The sequence below is a fragment of the Bos indicus x Bos taurus genome, chromosome 6, assembly GCF_003369695.1.
Source record: "Bos indicus x Bos taurus breed Angus x Brahman F1 hybrid chromosome 6, Bos_hybrid_MaternalHap_v2.0, whole genome shotgun sequence".
Classification (NCBI taxonomy): Eukaryota; Metazoa; Chordata; class Mammalia; order Artiodactyla; family Bovidae; genus Bos; species Bos indicus x Bos taurus.
The window spans coordinates 42,247,352-42,272,812 of NC_040081.1; the positions used below are offsets into that span (position 1 = coordinate 42,247,352).

General features: G+C 41.9%; 1 protein-coding gene across 2 annotated transcripts in view; it reads right to left on the minus strand.

Moving 5' to 3' along the window:
* Positions 1 to 25,461, minus strand: part of ADGRA3 (adhesion G protein-coupled receptor A3) — a 132,304-nt gene that overhangs the window by 81,706 nt on the left and 25,137 nt on the right. For both annotated transcript variants that reach the window (XM_027544170.1, XM_027544171.1), the window contains exons 2-3: positions 13,463 to 13,534; positions 1,622 to 1,693 (exon numbers count right to left, since the gene is read on the minus strand). In XM_027544170.1, the coding sequence (XP_027399971.1) occupies positions 1,622 to 1,693; positions 13,463 to 13,534 (144 nt within the window). The remainder of the gene's footprint in view (positions 1 to 1,621; positions 1,694 to 13,462; positions 13,535 to 25,461) is intronic.

The following is a 25,461-nucleotide window of genomic DNA, read 5'->3' on the forward strand; positions in this document are numbered from 1 at the left end:
TTTAGCATCAGAATCACCAGGAAGGACAGTTGAAATAAAAATGCTTTAGCCTCAGCCCCAGAGCTTGATAGGGCAGCTCTAGCAGCTACACTCCTACTCCTTCTCCCTACGTGAGGACTCACATTCCATCCAAACAAGGGGTCAGTTTGTCCCAGTAAGAAGCACAGAGAAAATGACTCATTGTTATAAATCAAGCTCAGCTGGCTGCTGCCCCTCCACTCCCTAAGGACTGTTTCTGGGGATGCATGTAGCCTGTTGATGGCCACGTTCCATGCTCCTGCTTGTGTCAGTCTGGCAAGTCCCAACAGCTTCAAAGACCCTTAACAGCTGAACACCAGCTAGGGCTCCATCTCTCTGGAAGTATATTCCAAACCCAAACCCAAGATCTTGGTTGGTGTACATAATTCCACTAGACTGCAAACCTTCCAAGCGGTTCCTGAGTTAGTTACCTTTGTATCTCTGGAGGCTGGTCACTACTGGGCACAGAGGATGAACTTGATAAATTTTTGTTGAACTGAATTGATGCCGATTTGTCCTTCCACTTCAATTACATTTCTATACGTTGATAATACTTTCACTGACGTCTAAACCCAGCTTGATCCACTGCAGCCCTGATGTCACTAATCTGATCACATCAACTCCATACTGAAAAAGTTTTGCCAGCCCTCCACTGTCTAAATAATAGATTCGAAATTCTTCAACATGGCAGGAGGTCATCAAAAGCCTGGTCTCTTTCTGACTAACCTTACATTCCAATGTTCTTTTCCCCTTTCTACTTAATGCTTTGGTCAAAGAACATGTTCTTTTCACACCTGTGTCTACTCTGCTTACAGTGCTCTTTCTGTTACTCTTCAATACATACTCACCCCTCAGGAGCAAAGTCAAGTCTAAAGGCTGGCTGCTCTCATGGAGGTCATTCCCATCTCAGGTGGTCCCTCCTTTCCCCGGCAGATTAGTAACATTATTTAGGATGTATTTTCACTATCGATTTGCCCCTAAGAGTCTGTGAGTTCTTCCAGGGAAGTCCAAGCATAATAAGCAGTCAGCACTCAATAAACGCATTCAGAAGGAATGAAGGGTAGTGGCGCAGTCCACATGGCTTAAGCACCAGGTGACCTCTAAAATATAAGCACTCTCACAAAGTAGTTGTGACAAGAACACGATAAGGAAAGCAAGAGTGCTTAGTCTCGGAAGTAATAAAAACTGGTCTTTAGATTTTGAAATAACATACAGATAAAATACATAGGAAATTGGCAAGATTTTGAAATCATTAATAGAAAGAGGCCTCAATTTTTAGGGCATTTACAATAGATTGTTTAAATGCATTCGTAAATTGAAACTCATCTACAGATCATGCCCACTGGCAAAGCCAACCATAATCATTTTATTACCATAAGAGGGATGTAACCATCTACCACCAACAAATCAAACTGCTGTATAAATAAATTGCCTTCTGAGCTACTTACTTTAAACAGTCTGCTTTTCTATCTTAGACCCGGCTAGACGAACTTCTAAAAATTATTAAAAAGCCACTTTTTTATCGTGTTAAAGTTTGAAGTACATTAACAGTTACTTAAAAAGGAATGGTTCACATTCATAAGCCAGCAATTCAAACACTTACAATCTTTTTAGCGATGACAGTCCCCAAAAGGCACCTGGGTCTATACTACTAATAAGATTGTTTCGGAGGTCCCTGTTAAAGACAAAATAAAAGTTACTTACATCTCAACACTGTAAGAACTATTTAGGCATACTGCACTTATCTGCTGTACAGAAAACAGCAATGACAGTAATAGGAATGGGAGGAAACTGAGGCCAAACAGGCTAAGCTAAAATCAGCCCAGTAGTAAGTAGAAGAGCAAGAATTCAAAATCAAGAAATCTGGTTCTGAAGCCATTTGTGTGGGGCAATATGCATCTTAGTATTACTCCAATTCCGGAGAAGGCAATGGCACCCCACTCCAGTACTCTTGCTTGGAAAATCCCATGGACGGAGGAGCCTGTTAGGCTGCAATCCATGGGGTCACTAAGAGTTGGACAGGACTAAGCGACTTCACTTTCACTTTTCACTTTCATGCACTGGAGAAGGAAATGGCAACCCACTCCAGTGTTCTTGCCTGGAGAATCCCAGGGATGGGGGAGCCTGGTGGGCTGCCACCTATGGGGTCGCACAGAGTCGGAAACAACTGAAGTGACTTAGCATAGCATAGCATTAGTCCAATTCAAAGTTATGACTAAATGACAATCTTATACATTATTTTTACAGTCTCTTCCTTAGTATGTTACACTTTAATTATTGAAATAAATCAGACTGTATTGGTGACAAGGATAATTAAATTAAAAATTTTCAAATCGTTTTCAAAACTATACACTCTAAAATTCACACCATTTGGTTGTTAATATTTCTTCCTCCCAGGACTTCTAAGGCGAGGCTTTCTATAAAACAGTGTGTTATTTCACAGTATACAGCTCAAAGCCAAGATGCACCAGTCCTCCATGCAATGGCATCTGACAGCAATCACAACGGACAGCAGTCCCCCCATCCATGTGGAATACGTTCCAAGACTCCCAGTGCACGCCTGAAACTGAAATAGTGCCGAATCCTTTATATACTATGCCTTTTTTCTATACATACATATCTATGACAAAATTTGTAAATTAGGCACAGTAAGCGATCAACAACAATTAAACAGAATTATAACAACATGATAAAAGTTTATAAAATCGGTCTTTCTCTTTCAAAATATCTTACTGTACAAATGCAATGCCTTTTCCATTTTTGCCAGTGGTATAGAACCTGCCTGCCAATACAGGAGATATAAGAGACAAAGGTTTGATCCGTGGGTCAGGAAGATCCCCAGGAAGAGGGCATGGCAACCCACTCCAGTATTCTTGCCTGGGAAATCCCACGGACAGAGGAACCTGGCAGGCTACAGTCCATAGGGTTGTACAGAGTCGGACACGACCAAGTGACTTAACATGCACGCAATGCCTTTTCCCTCAGCACTTACCACAACTGTGACCATAACTTTTGCAATGTGAGATATAACAGCAAAACGAGTACAATTTTTTTGGTCACAATTTTAGAGAAAGAGTCATTCCTACCATGGATCTTAGCAACCTCAGCATACAGTTTTTTTCTCTCCTTATTAAGTCAAGAACTTTCACCATTTAACTTAAAAGAAGTGTCATATAGCTTCTCTTCAGCACATCCAAACAGTCAGCATCAGTACTCTCGTGCTTTGGAGCTGTTACTGAATAAAATGAGGCTGACCTGAACACAAACTGAGATATCTTGACAGTGGATCTGATAACTGGAATGGCTACTAAGGGACTGAGGAGCAGGATGTGAGGGACAAAGGGTTGATTCACGCCCTGGGTGGGGTGGTGTGAGATTTCATCACACTATTCAGAATGGTGTGTAATTTAAAACATAGGAATTGTTTATTTCTGGAAGTTTCCATTTAATATTTTCCACCTGTAGTTGACCATGAGTAAATAAAACTGTGGAAACTGAAACCTCGGATGGGGTGGGGAGGCTACTGTATCCCCACTCTCCTCCAGTGCTTGGCCCTTGCATGCCAGCACACCACCACTGGGGGCAGCAGTGAGCATCACAGCCAGATCCTTCCTCCAGGGCAGATGTGGCCCATCACTAAAGGTTCTGCTTGCTTGGGCTCAGCAGGTAAAGAATCCACCTGCAATGCGGAAAACCTGGGTTCAATCCCTGGGTTGGGAAGATCAGGAGAAGGGAAAGGCTACCCACTCCAGTATTCTGGTCTGGAGAATTCCATGGACTGTATAGTCCATGGGGTTGCAAAGAGTCGGACACACCTGAGAAACTTTCACTTTCAAAGGTTCTGCTTGGGCTCAGCTGAAACTCTCCAGTCACCCCACACAAGAGTCCAGCTAACATCTGTAGAGAGTGATCCTCAGCCGCAGGAGCACTGAGAAGGAGAACAGTGGCCTGCTTCCCACAGGCCAGCCAATGGCTGGCCCACAGTTCAACTCTACTAGACACCCAAAGTGGGCCCATTCATCAGGACTCACTCATAACCTTGCCCACTGGAGGCCTGAGTGGCCTCTGGTCATCTCTCAGAGCACCTCAGGTCGACTGTGAACAGAAACCCTTCCCAACTTCTCTTCACCTGGGAGTCTTTCCCAAACAAAGGCAACATTTTCCCTTCCATGTATGTGTGAGCTTCTGACGTCAATCCTAATTATCCATCATTATTCTCATAACTGGACTTCCGAGGTAGCGCTAGTGGTAAAGAACCCGCATGCCAATGCAGTAAACATAATCCCTGGGTCAGGAAGATCCTTGGAGGAGGGCATAGCAATCCACCCCAGTATTCTTGCCTGGAGAATCCCATGGACACAGGAACCTGATGGGCTACAGTCCACAGGGTCTCAAAGAGTGGGACAAGACTAAAGTGACTTACACCCCCCACCCCCACCCCCCCCCACACACACTGAGTTGGTGAAACAATGCAAAAATGCAGAGCAAAGGGCAATACAAACCCAGGGTAGCATGTACCTCTCGGGTCCTTCAGTACCTCACTTATTTGAGAAATAAAAAGCTTTCCTGAAAGCAGATCCTGGACCACTGGTGCCGCCTGTTATCACAACACTGAGGTGACGTGTCTCTGGGATCATTTGTCACTACTGCCCTACCATGGGCAGTCTAGCCTGTGAGAAGCAGCCTAAACTACTCAACAGAAAAATACTCAGTTCACTTCCTCAGGCATCTGACCTGTTTGGTCTACTGGCGCTTAAGAAAAGGACACTGGGGAAGTCACTGCAGTGGGCTCAGATCCATGTGTTTCCTGTCATCAAGTGAGGGAGGCACGTTCAATTTTACTGACATCAGGGGATGAAAACTAACCGTTGTCTGGCCTGCTTCATAACATGCTCTTTTTCCTTAATGGCTCATTCAAACTATCAATATAGACAAAGCTGCACCACTAGGACTGGTTTGTAGGCAGGTTTCCTGGCAATTTCACAAAAACAGCCTGAAGAAACTGGCTCTCTGCTCCTCACTGCACTGGTCAGTCGCTGTTGAAAACCCACACTCTCTCCACAACCCAGTGCCATCCACACTGGCCTCCTGTGCTCTCAATGCTGTTTCATACCGGGCGATGGAAGTTGACCAGAAATTCTCAAGAACTCTTCCCTGGAGGCGCAACCAGTGACGCCTGTGCACATAAACATCCACCAACAAACCCTGTTCTGCCTTCTCCATGTCTCACACTCAACCTTATGCATTAAGCCTTCTGCTGTAAGCCAGGAGCAAAACCGCAATCCCACTCCACCCCCCCTACAAATCAGAGCCAGGTTCTTCTACATAAAACTGAACCCCCAAGTACCTTGCAAATACCTGTATTTATAAAATACAGGAAACATTCTTTTAACATAGTATAGAGTCTATTCTGGTTACCATTACTAAGTAAGTATTTCATTAATCAGAACTCAGATTTTATGTTCCACAAAGATGGGGCCTTTGGGAGGTGAATAGGTTATAAGAGTAGAGACTTCATGAATGAGGTTAATACCTTTGTAAAAGTGGCCCAGAGAGTTCCCGCTTCCCCTTCCACTACATGAGAGAAACTGCAGCAAAAAGACGGCCAAGTAGGAAGTGGGCCCTTACCAGACACCAAACCTGCCAGAGCCTTGATCTTGGATTTCTCAGCCTCCAGAACTGAGAGATATACATGTCTGCTGTTCATAAGCCACCCAGCTCATGGCATCTCGTTACAGCAGCCAGAACAGGCTGGGACAGATGATAAATGGATGGAAAAGTAAACCATGGCTGAGAGACAGGATTACACTACCTGACCCTCACCATAAAAGTCTTTTTAGTCAATTACAGCTAGCCACAAAATTATTAGGATATATTCATAGTCAGACAATGTAGAAACTGCTGCATCTCATTCATAAGCACTAATATTTCTCAATAAAAGCAGAAGGTCATGATGTCTGCAAGTGACTTTCAAATCATTCAGCAAACAAGTATATGTAGGCATACTCCAATATAAAGGAAAACAATGATGACGTGCTGTTATTAATGACTGAGTAGGTAAATTGGTAATGTGGGAGATTACTACATCATTCTTTCAATTTTTTGTATGTTGAAAATTTTAATACAAATTCTGTTCCCACTATTTTTAGTCCCATGAATTACAACTAGTCCTCAGGCTCAATTTATTAGTTCTCATCTCCCCACCCACCTCCCCCACCACAACCGACCCCAATTCTTTATTGCAAAGATACGATTTTAGGAAAAACCTGAATCAATGTTTTTGACCTATATAAGCAAAAAGTTCTGCAAAAAGAAATATACAATGTCAGTTCTATTTTTTTAATACATATGTTTCAGTTATCAGATTTTAAAGAGTATCTACAACGGGAAGTGATTTAGCTAAAGCAGTACATAAATTTGTGGTCAATGATGTACTGCATGTGTTTCTACAAAATACCTCTCATGAATAACCGAGGACTATAATATGATTTAAAGATGCACTTTTTCTTCAATAATAAAAAATCCTTGACATATTATATAATATTTAATAATAGCCATATTAATCAGGCATTGCCAAAAGATATTTATAGTCAAATTCTTTCATTTAACATTGCCCTCCCTCCCTGCCTTTACCAACCCACAACTTCCAGACTTAGTAAACACAAGTCTAAGTTGAGGATATACAGCTAAATCTGAATGTTGTATCATTAAAATATAAACGAAAAGGCACACAAGAATTGCATAAACAAAATTAAAGGAGTATCTTAACAGTTGTTAAAAGAGCTAAGTCTTTCTTCCCTGGTGGGAGAGTGGGTAAGAATCTGCATGCCAATGGAGGGGACGCGGGTTTGATCCCTAGGCTGGGAAGATGTTACACCCCGTGGGCAACTAAAGCCTGTGTGCCACAACTACTTTCTCTGAGGCAATCATCACCACCCCTCTCTAGGCTCACAACTGTATCTGTAGCCCAACCTCACCATTCCCTTGAGTTCCCTATTGCATACACAGCTGTCTAACTCAACACCTACATCTGGACATCTCACAGCCACATCAAAAACCAACACAGTATCAGGAGCTCTAGTCTGTGCTTTATCAAGTCCTCCCAAGTGATTCTACTGCACACAAAGTTGGACAACCACCAGTCCAGGTGAGGCACTAGTCTCTAAACAGAGATTATGGGCTTTAAATTACCTTAGATTTAACACTTCCCTGAAGGCTCAAAAACAAAAAGGTCTGTCTAGTCAAGGCTATTGCTTTTCCAATAGTCATGTATGGATGTGAGAGTTGGACTATGAAGAAAGCTGGGTGCCTAAGAATTGATGCTTTTGAACTGCGGTATTGGAGAAGACTCTTGAGAGTCCCTTGGACTGCAAGAAGATCCAACTAACTCATCCTAAAGGAGATCAGTCCTGCGTGTTCTTTGGAAGAACTGATGTTGAAGCTGACACTCCAATACTTTGGTCACCTAATGAGAAGAGCTGACTCATTTGAAAAGACCCTGACGCTGGGAAAGATTGAGGGCAGGAGGAGAAGGGGACGACAGAGGATGAGATGGTTGGATAGCATCACCGACACAATGGACATGAGTTTGGGTGAACTCCGGGAGTTGGTGATGGGCAGGGAGGCCTCGCATGCTGCGGTTCATGGGGTCGCAAAGAGTTGGACAGTGACTGAACTGAACTGAAAGCTCAGTTGGTAAAGAATCTGCCTGCAATGCAGCAGACCCCGTTTCGATTCCTGGGTGGGGAAGATCTGCTGGAGAAGGGATAGGCTACCCACTCCAGTATTCTTGGGCTTCTCTTGTGGCCCAGGTGGTAAAGAATCTGCCTGCAATGTGGGAGACCTGGCTTCAATCTCTGGATTGGGAAGATACCCTGGAGAAGGGAAAGGCTACCCACTCCAGTATTCTGGCCTGGAGAATTCCATGGACTGTATAGTCCATGTGGTTGCGAAAAGTCGGACACAACTGAGCAACTTTCGTTTCACTTCCCTACTTCCTCCTTATCCCAACCCCTCATTCCAGCAGCCAGAGCATCTGCTTACAGTGCGTGAGTGTTAAGTCACTTCAGTCGTGTCTGACTCTTTGAGACCCAATGGATCAAGCCTGCCAGGCGCCTCCGTCCAAGGGATTCTCCAGGTAAGAATACTGGAGTGGGTTGCTATGCCCTTCTTCAAGGGACTGTCTGGACCCAGGAATCAAATCTGCATCTCTTTCGTCTCCTGCACTGGCAAATGAGTTGTTTACCACTAGCGCCACCTGGGAAGCCCCTCTGCTCACAGTCAGTCAGTCAGTCAGTCAGTTCAGTCGCTCAGTCATGTCCGAACTCTTTGTGACCCCATGGACTGCAGCACACCAGGCCTCCCTGTCCATCACCAACCCTCAGAGCTTACTCAAACTCATGTCCATTGAGTCAGTGATGCCATCCAACCGTCTCATCCTCTGTCATCCCCTTCTCCTCCTGCCATCAATCTTTCCCAACATCAGGGTCTTTTCCAGTGAGTCAGTTCTTCCCATCAGGTGCCCAAAGTATTGGAGCTTTAGCTTCAGCATCAGTCCTTTCAATGAATATTCAGGACTGATTTCCTTTAGAATGGACTGGTTGGATGATCTTGCAGTCCAAGGGACTCTCAAGAGTCTTCTCCAACACCACAGTTCAAAATCATCAATTCTTTGGCGCTCAGCTTTCTTTATAGTCCAACTCTCACATCCATACATGACTACTGCTCACAGTAGCTCACAGTGAAAGCCAAAGTCCTTACAGTAACTCTCTAGAATCTGTCCCACCAATACCTCTTTGGCCTCACTCTGGTCTCCTTGCTGCTCCTCAAACACAAGCAACATGTTTCACAGCACAGCTTTTGCACCTACAGGTCCGGCTGCCTATAATATTCTTTCCTCAAGGCTCAATCACTTGCTCTAAGCCTTCACACTATCACCATACAAAACTCACATACATAGTGCATAGGTGCACAAACGCCACTCCCTGCTGTATGTTTCTTTACCCATAGTACAGTCATTCCTTTAGTTCCAGGACCCCCACAAACACCAATATCCAGACATTCAAGTCCTGTACGTAAAATGGTATAGTAGAGTCAGTCCTCCATACCATGCAGGATGGAACCTGGAGCAGGGGCACTTGTACTTATGCTATCAATTGGCTTGCTATGTCTATTCTATTTCTCCCCATCACAACATAAACTCTTTAAAGACAGGACCTTTGACAACAAAGGATTGGGATTCACCAATGAATCCCAATCCTAAAACAGTGTGGGCAATTAATAAATATCTGCTAAACAAATTTAGATCAGCTACTCAGGAAGGACTTAATAATGATTGAGACAATACTTGTACCAAGCCTTGATGTTAGACCATTTACCTTTTTAATGGTTTAAATTAACATGATACAATAAATCTACATCAGTTATCCATGGTACACACTTTTAAAAGAATGCCAATTAATCTTTTAAAAAAGTAGATCATCACTAGGAAACTAGTTTCCAAGATGTCAGAAAGAGGTATTATGTCCTAAAAATAAAAACCCCAAACCCTGAAGAAAAACTCAAAAGAATCTAAAAAAATAAAAGAGTGTGTATGTGTATAACTGATTCACTTTGCTGTACACCTGAAACTAACACAATGATGAAAATCAGCTATACTCAAATAAAAATTTTTAAAGACAAGCACACACACCACACACTCTGCTACTTTCTTATGAGGGACAAAAGCAAATACAAATGATGGAAAACAAGAAAGCTCCCAAACGAAAACCAAACATTTCAAAGAACAAAGCCTAAAGAAAAAGGTTCCTTTCTAGATGGAGTTTGTAAGAAGGAGTGTGTCCACCCGCACCAGTTTTACTTTGTGGAAAAAAAGAGAAAACGAATCCTCTTAAGAAATCCACTCTTCAACCCAAAAGAACTGCCAAGACTGCTTGCCTCGCGGGTTTTACTCCATCGCTGGGGCCCACGTGCCAGCTAGTTCAACCCAGCCAGCCCCTACTGTTCTACTCCAAGCACACTACCCAGCACTACTAAGCCCCTCTCTTATTCCGCATGGCCTGGCTACAGGAACTTTAAGGCCAGACTTTTACAGTTTTGGCCCTAGTCTGAATAATTCCTTGACCTACCACTTGCTTTTTATACCACATCCCATTCTGGGAAGTGTTAAAGGAATAAGTCTGCTACAGTGTTTTCAGGTAATTTTTGAAAGATTTGAATATGATGTCATTTATACAAACAAGAAGTCATTTATCCGGCTAGCTCAGTCTTAAGTTGGGTTCCCAGAACCAGCCCAGGACGCTTCTCAAGTACTTCCTGGCAACCATCAGGATTCTGCAGAGCGCGCGCCCTCTCTCTGATAACAAGCCCCAAACCTATCCTGCTGCTCCCTGAGGAAACCCTTTGACAAACCCTTCGATAAACCCTTCAATAGACGGTCCTAGCCCACACATTTCAATGGCTACACAATCAGCTCTCCTGCTCCCACGTCATGCTGGGTCCTGGGAAATCTGGGATTCTGCTTCCCCAGGAAAGAGGCCTCAGATGCCCCTTTGGATACAGAACCTTTTACTGACTTCACGTGATCTTTTTCCCTGTCTTTTCGCCTGTCTCCCCCTCATCCCAGGGAGGAACAGGGAGGAAGACAAAGACAGAGCTCTTTCCTGGGGACCCACCAGCATGTAAGCTCTATCTACACTCCCTCTAACTCCCCAATTAGCCCACAGAGTATGTATCAAGGTAAGGAATAATTTTTCACACCTACTGAAACCTCTTTTCTACACTTGGACTAAGACTTCAGGAACTCACTGGTCAAAGAGTCTTTTTTTCTGTTCTGTTATCCATTCTCCTGAGGCAGAGCAATTAGGAAACAGGTAAGGAAAATATACATGGGTTAATCTATCAGAAAACACAGATCATGGCATCTGGTCCCATCACTTCATGGGAAATAGATGGGGAAACAGTGGAAACAGTGTCAGACTTTATCTTTTTGGGCTCCGAAATCACTGCAGATGGTGACTGCAGCCATGAAATTAAGACGCTTACTCCTTGGAAGAAAAGTTATGACCAACCTAGATAGCGTATTGAAAAGCTGAGACATTACTTTGCCAACAAAGGTCCGTTTAGTCAAGGCTATGGTTTTTCCAGTGGTCATGAATGGATGTGAGTTGGACTGTGAAGAAAGCTGAGCACCCAAGAATTGATGCTTTTGAACTGTGGTGTTGGAGAAGACTCCTGAGAGTCCCCTGGACTGCAAGGAGATCCAAACAGTCCATTCTGAAGGAGATCAATCCTGGGTGTTCTTTGGAAGGAATAATACTGAAGCTGAAACTCCAGTACTTTGGCCACCTCATGCAAAGAGTTGACTCACTGGAAAAGACTCTGATTCTGGGAGGGATTGGGGGCAGGAGGAAAAGGGGACGACAGAGGATGAGATGACTGGATGGCATCACTGACTCGATGGACGTGAGTGAACTCCAGGAGATGGTGATGGACAGGGAGGCCTGGCATGCTGTGATTCATGGGGTCGCAAAGAGTTGGACACGACTGAGCAACTGAACTGAACTGAACTGAATCTATCAAAATACTACATCACTGCCACAGGCTGAATTGTGTACCCCCGGATTTTCTATGTTGAGGTCAAAACCCCCACTACCACAATGCTGTCCACACTTCTGATGTGCATGAACCACCAGAGCAATCCTGGTGCCAAAAGTAACTTATGTTTCTGAACACAAGAGACACCACAGCTCCCTGGAGTGCCCATTACCCTTCTCTTGGAAAGGGCAAACCTCACTGATCCTGCATCACTGAGCACCTATATGCAGGGCCTGATACTGTGCTGCGTGTGACAGGGTATCTGTCAGCACGATGACTTTTATTACAAGGAATAGAAAACTAAACAGGATCATGCCACCTCTTACGACTCCAACAGTCCAGAGGGAGTCCTGCTTCAGGGAGGTCGTGCCAGCTCCCCTCTACTCACCCAACGGGCCTACCCCACTCTCCTCTGTGCGTCAGCTCTGCCCAAGCCCGCAGCATGGTGGCTTCTGTACCAGAAGTCCAACCATCTTTCTGATGACAGGGAGCAAACTCCTCTCCCCAAAGCCCCAAGCAAATCTCAACTGGATTCAACTGTGTCAAATACCCATTACTGGACCAGTGACTGGACCAGAGAACCAGTGGATGGTTCTCTCAGGGAAAGGCCTGGACACGAGGTGCAGCTAGCATCCTCGGAAGCAAACGGACAATGTGGAACAAGACAGGAAGCCTCAAATGAAAACAGAAAAAAAAAAAAAAAAAATCTGAGAATTAAGCACTACTGTGTAAAGATCATTTTATAGGTGTGTATGTGTACACATGTGTGTATATACACAATTATATGTACACATGCACACATGAATGCACTGCTATATATACGTGTAAATGCATATATTACATAGGTAAATGTAAACACATTGCTGTATGTGTAAATGAGTAGAGGGGAGCTGGAAGGCCCTAATATAACCTAATTTAAAGACATTTGATCTCAATGAAAGAAAAAGACGAAGAATTTTAGATGCTATGTGCTTAAATAACACATCTGAGATCAAAGCAATGAAGTCCTGTGGGAATCAGTTGTGGGAGAAGACACCAAGGGAAACGGTCAAGGAAAGGCCAGAGTGGAGAAAAAGAAGAAATGAGAGCTAAGAAAATGAGGAAGTCTGTTATCCAACAGAAACGGAGATGCTCACTGTGTGACCAGCTCCCTGCTGTATCTGAAACGTTATCTGAAGCATATGAGTAATATGGGAATTGGAAACATGATCCTAGAGTAGCATTCAGCATACAAGCAAATTAAAGATCCACTGTGCAAAATTCACCAAGGCAAAAAATAAGTGACGCTTGTCACACTTCTGGTCAGAAGCAAAACTAGACCTAACTGTTAAGCAAAACAAAAGGATCCCATTCAAAGACGGCTGAATAAAATATTAAGTTTATACAAAAGTACTTCCCCTTGGATGAGGTTTTTTTTTTTTTTAATTTTTTTAATTCTACACACATTTCATGACAGAATTTCAAAACAGCACTGAGGCTTTAAAAGCCACACGTCATCAAACCATGCTGCACAGCCTGTTTTCTAAGCACAGTTACCTCCACACTGATTTGTGCATGTACTGTCTGTGGCTGCTTTCTCCAGACAGTGGCATAACTGGGTCACAGTGACAGAGACCACACAGCCCACAAAGCCTAAATTATTTACTATCTGGCCCTTATCAAAAGCTCGCCCTCCTCTGCTTTAATGTATTGCTTTTTAAAATTCAATTCTGAAAAAAAAAAAATTCTCATATGTTTCATAATGGGAAAACAAATTTTATTTTGAAAAGTTGATAGCTTAGTAACAGACTTACATTGGAAATGTATTAAACAAAATACCAATAAGAGATGATAATAAAAAAATACTCACAATCTTTCGAGGAGACTTAACCCAGAAAATGAGCCATTCTTCAGCTCGGATATTTTATTGTTACTCAGAATCCTAAAAATGACAAAAAAAAAAAAAGGTAAGTTGCCTAATATATGTACATCATCAATATCAAATAAATTTAGCTTGTTAAGTTTAAACTATAGGAAGTCTAAGAAGTCACTTATTACCCAAAGAATTTTTGAGATGCCTGAAAAAAATTGGAGCTTCCTTCTCTTTGAGAAACAACCCAAAATAGCTAATTTGCACATCTTGTCACATCTTAAATTGTTCTTGTCACCCTAAACCAAGACATTTGAAATAAAAAGTCAACATAAAACAGCTCTAAGTTCAGTGTAAGAATAAAGAATGTCATATACATTTACAAAATTAATTTATATAAACTGAATATCTACTTAAAAACTGGAAACTTAATACAAAAAGAGCTCTACCAAGCACTGACTTGGAAGGAAATACAGGGCTTCCCTGGTGGCTCACTGGTAAATAATCGGCCTGCCAACGCAGGGGACACTCACTGGCTTGTTCCCTAATCCAGGAGAAGCCCACATGCCATAGAGCAACTGAGCCTATGAGCCACAACTACTGAGCCTACACGTGCTCCAGAGCTCGTGCTGCACAAGAGAAGCCACCGCAATGAGCAGCCCACACACCGCATCTGGAGCAGCCCCTGCTCACTAGACAGGAGCGACACGGAAACAAAGAGCCGGCGCAGCCAATTACAGATAAATAAATAAGTAAAACAGTTTTAAAAAGAGAAATATAGTATCTTCTAGATGCCATTTCAACAATACTGAATATTATTTGCAACTTGCTAAGCTGCTAAGTCACTTCAGTCGTATCCGACTCTGTGCGACCCCATAGACGGCAGCCCACCAGGCTCCCTGGTCCCTGGGATTCTCCAAGCAAGAAACCCACTGGAGTGGGTTGCCATTTCCTTCTCCAATGCGTGAAAGTGAAGTCGCTCAGTCGTGTCTGACCCTCAGCAACCCCATGGACTGCAGCCTTCCAGGCTCCTCCGTCCATGGGATTTTCTAGGCAAGAGTACTGGAGTGGGGAGTACCACTGGAGTGGCCATTGCCTTCTCCATTTGCAACTTCAGTTCAGTTCAGTTCAGTCGACCCCATGAATCCCAGCACGCCAAGCCTCCCTGTCCATTACCAACTCCCGGAGTTCACTCAGACTCACGTCCATTGAGCCAGTGATGCCATCCAGCCATCTCATCCTCTGTCGTCCCCTTTTCCTCCTGCCCCCAATCCCTCCCAGCATCAGAGTCTTTTCCAATGAGTCAACTCTTTGCATGAGGTGGCCAAAGTACTGGAGTTTCAGCTTTAGCATCATTCCTTCCAAAGAAATCCTAGGGCTCATCTCCTTCAGAATGGACTGGTTGGATCTCCTTGCAGTCCAAGGGACTCTCAAGAGTCTTCTCCAACACCACAGTTCAAAAGCATCAATTCTTCGGCACTCGGCCTTCTTCACAATCCAACTCTCACATCCATACATGACCACAGGAAAAACCATAGCCTTGACTAGACGAACCTTTGTTGGCAAAGAAATGTCTGCTTTTGAATATGCTATCTAGGTTGGTCATAACTTTCCTTCCAAAGAGTAAGCATCTTTTAATTTCATGGCTGCAATCACCATCTGCAGTGATTTTGGAGCCCAAAAAGATAAAGTCTGACACTGTTTCCCCATCTATTTGCCATGAAATGATGGGACCAGATGCCATGATCTTCATTTTCTGAACGCTGAGCTTTAAGCCAACTTTTGCACTCTCCTCTTTCACTTTCATCAAGAGGCTCTTTAGTTCCTCTTCACTTTCTGCCATAAGGGTGGTGTCATCTGCATATCTGAGGTTATTGATATTTCTCCCGGCAATCTTGATTCTAGCTTGTGCTTCTTCCAGTCCAGTGTTTCTCATGATGTACTCTGCATATAAGTTTGTGTGAAAATATTATACTTTTTGCACACATTCACAGGCAGAAACAGGTAGCTGTATTGCAATACTACAACTCATGGATTAGGATGATGTTCTTTAAAAAAACTGGAAACAAAAAAATGATTTAAAAGAAGTCCTGGTCGAGCCACCACCGTGGCAGAACTTGCCTAAGACCAGACAATGCGCACACGGTCTTGCTTCCTCTCTAGGCTTTGTAACTATGCTCCTTTTGCATCTTGCATGCCAATAAGGAATTTCCACACAGAAGGGGGAAATGTTAAAGCTACCTTACTTGGGAGAGTGGAAATAACGAGATAAAATAAATGGAAAAAAAAAATCAAAACAGCCTTAGAAGAGTTCAATTAATGGCTCAAGACCATCCTAGGAAATGGTAGAGATGGAATAGGAACCCTGGTACACACTTCACTCCAAACCCCCTGTTCTTCAATACAGACCAATGCTGGTCAAGAGACACCCTTACTGGCATTTTAGGCAGAAAACTCTCCATCCCACAAGGTGCTGTACAACTTCAGGGGCAGACCCTTCACACTGGGTCCAGGCTGAGGGCTGCCCCCAGTCCAGAATGGGCAATACTGTACGTACAAATGTTAACAGAACACCCCTGGGTCATGGGGTTTCAGGCACTCATTTTCATTTTGTTTACTCTCATCTTTCTTTAGAACAAAAGAGTCCATTATGTGTATGAAAGCAAGCAAAAAGAAATAGCCATTTGACTGATGTTCTTTAGTTTGAAGTTAAAAAAAAAAAAAACAGCTAATGCAGATTAACATTTCACAGCATTTTTGCGATAAAGTCAAGCTTATGTGTGCTTGAAGCCCAGCTCTATCATGTTCAGTTACACTGGTCATGAGCAAGTCACTCCATTCTCTGTAACACAATTCCTCATTTATAAATGGGAAGAACAGTATCTACTGATACCTTATATAATTCTAGAAAGAAAGCAGAAAACACCTAACACGCTCAATGAGTGTAATGTTGCAAATTCTATTTCCTTGGTTCTAAGACACACATCTTCCCTCATTTTAATGTTTCTGACATCAAAATGCATCCGGCAATCAAAGCATATCATATGGAGTTATTTTCCTTCTCCTCCAACCTATTACTAAAGCAAGGATAAGGCCTGAACCACTGGAACCAAGAAAAACATGGTGATCAAGAACATGCCAATTGAAACATCATTTTATCTCATCAAAGCTGCAAAAGGACTTTAAGTAAAGTAGTAGGCGTGAGCAAAAGCAAACATGGACTTGGACAAGGCCAAGGCCACGGAGGTCACTGTAACGGCATTTCTCCGGCAGTCCATACCCAAGAGCTACCAACCTTACCTTCCTGAACAGGCAGGGGTCCTAAGCTAAGAAGTCACCAAATCCAACAAGAAATATATTCAATGATCTAATTTAAGCATGATTTATACCAAAGAGTTCAGCTTTTGTAAGAGGGGGAGTTAAACAAATGATGGTATATCAAACGACAAAATTGTGCCCATCCATTAAAGGAAACTTTTAAAGGAAACCTGATAAAAAGGAAAATGCTTATAATCAGTTAAAAAGCAAAGAACAAAACTGACACCATTGACTGGAATGAATATAATGCAGAGACAAAAAAGACTTGGAAGAAATAGATCACAATGATCACTATCTTGGTGATGAGGTTCCTACTTCTCTCTTAGTCTTTATAATCCTGAAGTATTTTGAAATATCTAGAATGATTCTTCTCTTTGAAACAGACTTTGATGATAAACATAAGAATCTTAATTACCAAGTATAGCTTCAAATTGAGCTGATTTTGAGTATATCTTAAAATAAACATTGAAGTAGGGAATACTTTATTTCTGCTGAGATTAAAAGCTCACATTTCATTATTTACATTCAAAAAAGGTTTATGTAGTGACTGCAACTTAAAAGGCAGTAAAAGTAGTGCAAAGAACAATGTGGTTGCTATCTCAGGCTTTTGAGACCTCACCAGTAATACATGACTCAGTCTCTGACAAGTCACTTCACTTTTCTACATAGACTTCTGTTTCATCATTTTTAAGACAGAAGAGATTAGGCAAGAATGATCTCCATTCTTAAAAGAAGCACCTCCCAACTTATTTTTAATTTTTTATAATTATTCATGTTGTAATGAGCAAAGCTGAAGAAACTGATGGTGACTGAGAATTTACTAGCAATGAACCAAAAGTAAGGAAATAAAGGAAAACTACACAAAGCTACCAAGCTCACTGCCACCACTATGTTGTTTCAGAATGAAGAATGAAACCTACACACAGACATATCTTGGGAAAAACTGCCAGGATGCGGACTGAATTACACTCAGTGAGACTTGGTATTGCTTCAGCAAAAGGCCTGTCATTTGCTCAGTCATAAAGGCTTTAGTATGATAAATGACAGACTTTATTGACGAGAGTAAAAGGGAAGATATTTTATCACACTTAAAAAGTTATAACTGTAACCTTAAAAATATAGTTTACAACCTCATGTTAATATATTCAGTCTACATATTACTTGATGTGTTTAAGGATTTTTGCAAGAAAACAGGATCGGTATGAATAAATCTACTCTGCAGACAGTTTTTATACTCAATTTTGAGACAGAGGGACTGTGGAACTAGCAAGTGCATAATATCATGTATCATTATAAACCTAAAACCTATTCATAATATTTTTGCTGGAACCTTTGAAATTTCAAACTTTCTAGGAGGTAACTAAATGAAAAATGTAAACTTGACCAGAGTTACAAAGCTTATATATACTCATTTCTGTTCTATACTGATGACGTTACCACCATACGATCAACAGGCAACACTCAGGAATGCTTTTATGGGTTCCTGCCTCTGGAATTCAAACACAAGAAGAGTTTGATGTCCACTGCTACCATTTAACCCAGAAACAAGTTAGTTCGGTGTGTAATTTATGCCTGAAACATGAAAAAAAGGAATAAGACACAATGTAGACATGTTTTTTTAAAATCAAAAGGTTATGGAGCAGAAAGAAATAAAAATTCAGCATTACAATTTCTCAGTTGCATGCTATTTCAACTCCAAGAATGGAATGCTGTTCATAGCATCCACATTCTGTATGGCAGAAGACACAGAATCATTTTCCTTTTAAGAGGAACTGAAAATGTATTTCAAGAGCATTAAATATTCAGAGCAAACGTTAGGAATATAACTCTTAAAATCAATATAATTTCCTGAAAGAAAAAAAACATAGTCAAAAAAGATAAATAAGAAAAAAAAAGATAAATAGGGTCATTAGAGTGGGTTGAATGGTGTTCCTCAAAACATATGAAAGTGAAAGTGTTAGTCATTCAGTCATGTCTGTCTCTTTGTCACTCCATGGTCCATAGTCCACCAGGCTTCTCTGTCCAGGGAATTTTCGAGGCAAGAATACTGGAGTGTGTTGCCCATTTCCTTCTCCAGGGGATCTTCCCAACCCAGGGATCAAATCCAGGTCTCCTGTACTGCAGGCAGACTCTACATACTGAGCCACCAGGGAAGACTCCAAAAGGTATACCAAGAACTTGTGTATGCTACCTTAATTAGAAATAAGGTATCTGCAATGAAGTTAAGGGTTTCAAGATAAAACCCATCCTGGATTAGGCTGGGCTCTAAACACAGTGACGGGTGTCCCAGAAGAGAAAGAAAAGAGGACTCAGAGGCACATGTGAAAACAAGGGCAACCTCAGAAAGAGGAAAAAGAGAAAATGGAAGATAGGCAGATATACCTAATATACAGGCATAATAATCAAAGATTTTCCAGATCTAAGGAAAAGTGTAAACAAAACTATGTTCTTAAACGTAGTGTATTTATATTTTTAAAGCTTATTTTTTTACTTTTAAAAATCCATCAGATCAGATCAGATCAGTCGCTCAGTCATGTCCGACTCTTTGCGACCCCATGAATCGCAGCACGCCAGGTCTCCCTGTCCATCACCAACTCCCAGAGTTCACTCAGACTCACGTCCATTGAGTCAGTGATGCCATCCAGCCATCTCATCTTCTGTCATCCCCTTCTCCTCCTGCCCCCAATCCCTCCCAGCATCAGAGTCTTTTCCAATGAGTCAACTCTTCACATGAGGTGGCCAAAGTACTGGAGTTTCAGCTTTAGCATCATTCCTTCCAAAGAAATCCCAGGGCTGATCTCCTTCAGAATGGACTGGTTGGATCTCCTTGCAGTCCAAGGGACTCTCAAGAGTCTTCTCCAACACCACAGTTCAGAAGCATCAATTCTTCGGTGCTCGGCCTTCTTCACAGTCCAACTCTCACATCCATACATGACCACAGGAAAACCATAGCCTTGACTAGACGAACCTTTTTTGGCAAAGAAATGTCTGCTTTTGAATATGCTATCTAGGTTGGTCATAACTTTCCTTCCAAGGAGCAAGCGTCTTTTAATTTCATGGCTGCAGTCACCATATGCAGTGATTTTGGAGCCCCAAAAAATAAAGTCTGACACTGTTTCCACTGTTTCCCCATCTATTTCCCATGAAGTGATGGGACGGGATGCCATGATCTTCGTTTTCTGAATATTGAGCTTTAAGCCAACTTTTTCACTCTCCACTTTCACTTTCATCAAGAGGCTTTTGAGTTCCTCTTCACTTTCTGCCATAAGGGTGGTGTCATCTGCATATCTGAGGTTATTGATATTTCTCCCAGCAATCTTGATTCCAGCTTGTGCTTCTTCCAGCCCAGCGTTTCTCATGATGTACTCTGCATAGAAGTTAAATAAACAGGGTGACAATATACAGCCTTGACGAACTCCTTTTCCTATTTGGAACCAGTCTGTTGTTCCATGTCCAGTTCTAACTGTTAAAAAATACATAATATTTACAACCACTATCAAAGACAAAGGACTAATTTCCCAAATGTATAAAGAGCTCTTTTAAAAAAAAATCCCCAATAGAAAATCTAGCAAAAGCTAGATAGTTCATTGAAAGTAAACACTAGTGGATCACAACCACATGAAGGGATATACAGCCTTAATTACAAAAGAAACGCAACTTAGTAAAAGAGGATGCCATAAATCACTTATCAGAATGGGGAAAATGTGGTATCACATTTGGACTCAGACGGGAATAGCCACTCACATTTAGCAATAAATTAGTACAATCACTATGGAGGGCAAAAACACAAATGCATATATAATATGTGATCCATTAATTCCCCTCCTGGAAATTTACCCAAAAGACATACTTTGTTGCTGTTGTTTAGTCCAGTAAGTCATGACTGACACTTTTGAGACTGTTGCCTACCCACCAGGCACCTCTGTCCATGGGATTTCCCAAGCAAGAATACTAAAGTGGATTGCCATTTCCTTCTCCAAAAGACATACTTGCACATGTACAAAATATAGTACATGTTAAATATTATATAATTATATATTTAGATAACAAAATTATGCATTGCTCTATTGTTTATAAAAGCTAATTACTGAATATTTAAGTTGGCCCCAGGAATATGGAATTGGTTTAAGTCCTCCATTAAATGGATACCATGCAGAATGGGGGATGGGGGCGCAGAGGTGGTGGCGAGGAAGCTTTTAGCTATTCATACAGATCAGACACACTGAAGACAGAGAGCATATATTTACATATTAAACGGTCCCATCCCTTGAGACTTTTGATTTGCTAAAATAATAATACTAATTGATTTTCTACTAGATTTATCATGTAGAAGAGCACCTGTTATTGCTACATCTTTATCAAGTGCAAGAAAAATAGACAATATGGCCAGGCTATGCTTCTGAGTCACTAACTTACACAGTGGGCACACTGCCTAAACCTTTAGGGCCACCTGTGATAAGCTAAAACCAGAAATGTTAACTCCTCAGAAGTGAATGTTTAGTACTTTGCTTCATTTATCCCATTAATGAAAACTGGTTATTTCCCATGTTCTCTTGGGGCAGCCAAATACAACCCGCCACCTGTTTTCTTGACAACCCATGGGCTCTAAGAATGGTTTTTTATGTTTTTTAATGGCTGAAAGAAAACCAAAAGAATAATACTTTATGATACATGAAAAAAATGTATGAAATCCAAATTTCAGTGTTCTTAAAGTTTTATTGCGACACGACGATGCCCATTTGTTCACATACTGTCTATGGCAGCTTTGATGCTGACAGCAGACTTGAGGAGTACTGAAGGAGACTGGCCAGGAAAGTCTAAAATATTTACTGTCTGGCCCGTTACAGAAAAAGTTTGCCAACTCTTGTCTTAGTGTACTCTGTCTCAGCTTATTCTCTGTTTCCAGGCAAATGAAAATCAAATGCTAATTTCTAAATTAATTCTTCCTACCAAGTAAGAATAAGAGTATCTACTGCATTTCAAAACTCTCCATTGATTTGAATAATCTTTATTTTAAAATCACATTTAATTCTGCAAGGCATCAGCAATTACACACATTTTGCCCCACATGTTATCTGTTCATCAGTGCATCCTTCTGTTAACTGGATGCATTCATTCATTCCTGCAGAAAGAATTCTGGGTGGTATGTTCTGTCTCTGTGGGTCAAAAAATGTTTTGTCCTCGCTCTGTCACATCATCTTGTTTTAACAGCACTTCTCACTATCTGAAATTACTCTGCTCAGATATTGGTCTATTTACATGTCTCCTATGACAAGGTAAAATCCATAAAGCGTAGGGGATCTTTTTCAACATGACTGTCACCACATCCCCACAAAAAAAGATCATGATGGTGAACACTGGAGAGAGTCTATCTTGCAGCCATTCTTTTCCATATGGATACACACTCATTTACTCCTCACAAGAACACTATGAAACAGGCACTATTGTTTTTTCAAAGACAGTAACAACAGAAAATTTGCAAGCTGGGCAACTTGCGCAGATTCATATTCAGACCAAGTAGCAGAGTGAAGAGTCAAACAGTGCCTGATACACGAGAGACTCACGGGGCTAAGGGAGGTGCAGTACTAAGATCTCCCTTCCGGACAGACCCTGTTCAGAAGAGCAGGCAACTGACCACTTCCAGCTGCGACTGTCCAGAAGATCTGCCTCAGTTCCAAGCAGAGGCCACCCACTTTGCAACAATGCCAGTCCAGGACTGAGCTCCACAGTGATAAGCAGGTTCTCCATCCCTGGTCGGTACAGACTCCACAGTGGTCCTGCTCTGCACCAGAGCTTCCTGCCGGGTGGCCAAAACCCTCTCATAGCTGCAGGTAGTCTGCACCACCCAATCATCCTTCCTTCCCACTCCTTTCACAGGTGCTAGACTTGCATCCCAATCCAGAGGCTTTCCATAACTTCTGCTTCATCTCCTTCTTCCCCTACCCCCCAAGATAGTTTCCAGAGTTATTCTTCTAACCCCACTCCGGCATGTGCTTTCCAGAGGATCCAACTGATAAGACACCTACAATTTCTGTCCGGTAAATGAGTGAAATAAAATTATGGCTGGGTTTAAAGTTCTGTGTTCAAAGATCCCTCTATAAGGGATTAATGATACAACATCTACAATATCCAAGCACCCAGTCATACAGATGAGACATAAATTTCAGTCCCATGCTCATTCCTTCTTCTCTGAGACCTACTGAAAAAAGTTTGGAGGGGACGGGGGCAGGAATAAAAAACAATCTACCAGAATACGCCTAGATTTCTTCTTCTATGTGCATGTGTGTTCAGTGGTGTCTGACTCTTTGCAACCCAATGCAGACTCGTCTGCTCATGGGATTTCCCAGGCAAAAATACTGGAGTGGGTTACCATGCCCTCCTCTAGGGGAACTTGCCAACACACAGATTGAAACCACATCTCCTGCGTGTCAGGCGGATTCTTCACCACTGAGCCACCTGGGAAGCCCCTTCCTCTTTTAATATTGCAGTAAAAGTTGTCTTAATATACTTTACCCCACATTTTAACCCTTCTAAAATTAGGAGCATCTTAAAATAGAGATTAAAAAAAAAATGTCCAGCTGCTAGAAAAAGGAATAAGTTATCAGTAGCTGTTCTTACTGGCAAATACACAAACTGTGGCTGAATGTGAAGTCTGAATCCTTAATGATGGCTTAATGTTGATACATTAAGGTTTCACCATGATACAGCACTGAAATAAAAAGTCATGTAATGGGAGACTGCGTATTATATGACAGTCAGCATAATTAAAGGCAGCAGAAATGTTAAATCTCCCAGAATTTAACATTTAGGAGAGGCTGGTGGGATTCATTCATGTGTCATGGAGAACTATCATTCAAGCAGCTCCCATCTCTCATAAGCTGCAGTGAATTTATAAGGGAAGCAGTTAAACTTCAATGAAGCATGATTCAATGGAGGTGGAGGAAGTTTGTTAAATTAACCAAATAAAAAGTACAAATAAAACCCTAATATTCCTTACAAACAGCCAAATTATACTGCCAAGGCTAAAGATGCAAAAGAAAAAGTCAAGATCACTTTTATAAAAAGCTCAGTAGTTTACAATACATGCACCATGCTGTCCAATATCTTAAAATACATTTATCATTTATACACAGAAAAGAAAAGGGGACTGGTAAAGGGGTAAAATGTTATTCATAGTCAAAACTGGCAAATCTGGGTATAAAATGAGGGTTCTGCCCATTATTCTTACTTTCAACTTTCACGTTTGAAATTATTTTCAGAGGACAGTATAAAAAGTTTTGTATTAAGATGACACTATGCATGACAAGAATGGTCAAGTGCTTCAGAAGATTTCTAAATGAGATGGCTGGGTGTCCACTTCAGTACTGAAGAAGTGGTATTTCATGGTGTGGGAAAAAAACACCGACATTTTTAGAGAAATTAGCTCCCTTAGAAAAAAGCTGTTTGGAAACAGGCATCTGACTGTTGATGGCATCTTAGCAGCAAATATTGGCTGCTTTTTTCTTCTCCATCTGTTCCTCAAGTTGGTTGGATACAGGCTCTCGTAGACCCATCCTTCACATCTCTCAATTCTTCTTCATAGTTCTTAAACCTTCTGCTTTGAATTTTAGAAGAAATCCTCGGCTCAGTTTTCCCGACCACTAATTTTCTCAGTCTGATGCAGTTCCTATTTTAATCTCGAGCCCATGTGCTGCCCCAGCCGCCACAGTCTAACATTACAACCTCACGGTTAATGTCTCCAATTGCCTCCTTTTCTCTGTAACTCCTTTCCCTCAACAGCTGTTGCTTTCTGGATTTGTCCTTCTCTTGGATCTGAGACTAGGAATTAAAAGTTTCCTGTATTAACTTCTTGATCATCCTGCTGATTTCCTCTCACATGCCTGATGACCCATGGTTGCTTGCTCATCTTTACAAATGGGGGTCTGGATCAATGCAGATTCCCCGCTGCAGGTGGTTTCTTGAGCGCACATGAAAACAATGGGGAATAAGCAGGAAAGGGGGTTGAGCAAAAAGCATTCATCTCAAGGCACAAAGTCTAATAACCCTTGGAAGGTAGGGACACAAACCTGGGGTCCTCAGTGACAAAAACTTCAACTTCTGGCTACAGTAAGCTACCAGTATTCTGCCTGGACAAATCTCCCAGCTTACTAAGAACTCCGCTGAAGGGCTTTGCTGCAGAGGTGAACCCGACCACCAAGCCTGCTGAGTCAAACTCAATGAGAGCTGGTTCCAAGCTATTCATCCCTGCCCATCACTCTCCTCACCACTTCTGCTGCCACTCCCTGGAGTTTCAATTCTTGGGAATCTTCCAGGATCCTGTGAAGAAAAATTCATTTGCGCAGTTACTCCCTCTTCTGTCTCTATTGGGTTGTAAGTTCCCGCGCCGTGCAGTTTCACCATCAGTCTGATCCCATCTGTTTTATTTATTCCACTGCATCCTCAGTGCGCCTGGAGCACTGCAGCACCTTTCTCAGTTTTCAGCCCCATTAGTTATGGGTCTGTTCATATTTTCATGTTTCTGCTGTCATTTTCAACAGAATTTTGGAAGGAAAGAAGAAAAAGTAAACAAGTGTGGTTCAATGTATATCCACTGAGGGGGTTGTAAAAGAGTCATTTCCTAAGAGTGGAGGGCTCCCTTCCTCTCCTGCATCCTCTCTCGATGCTACATGACTGGGGTCAGA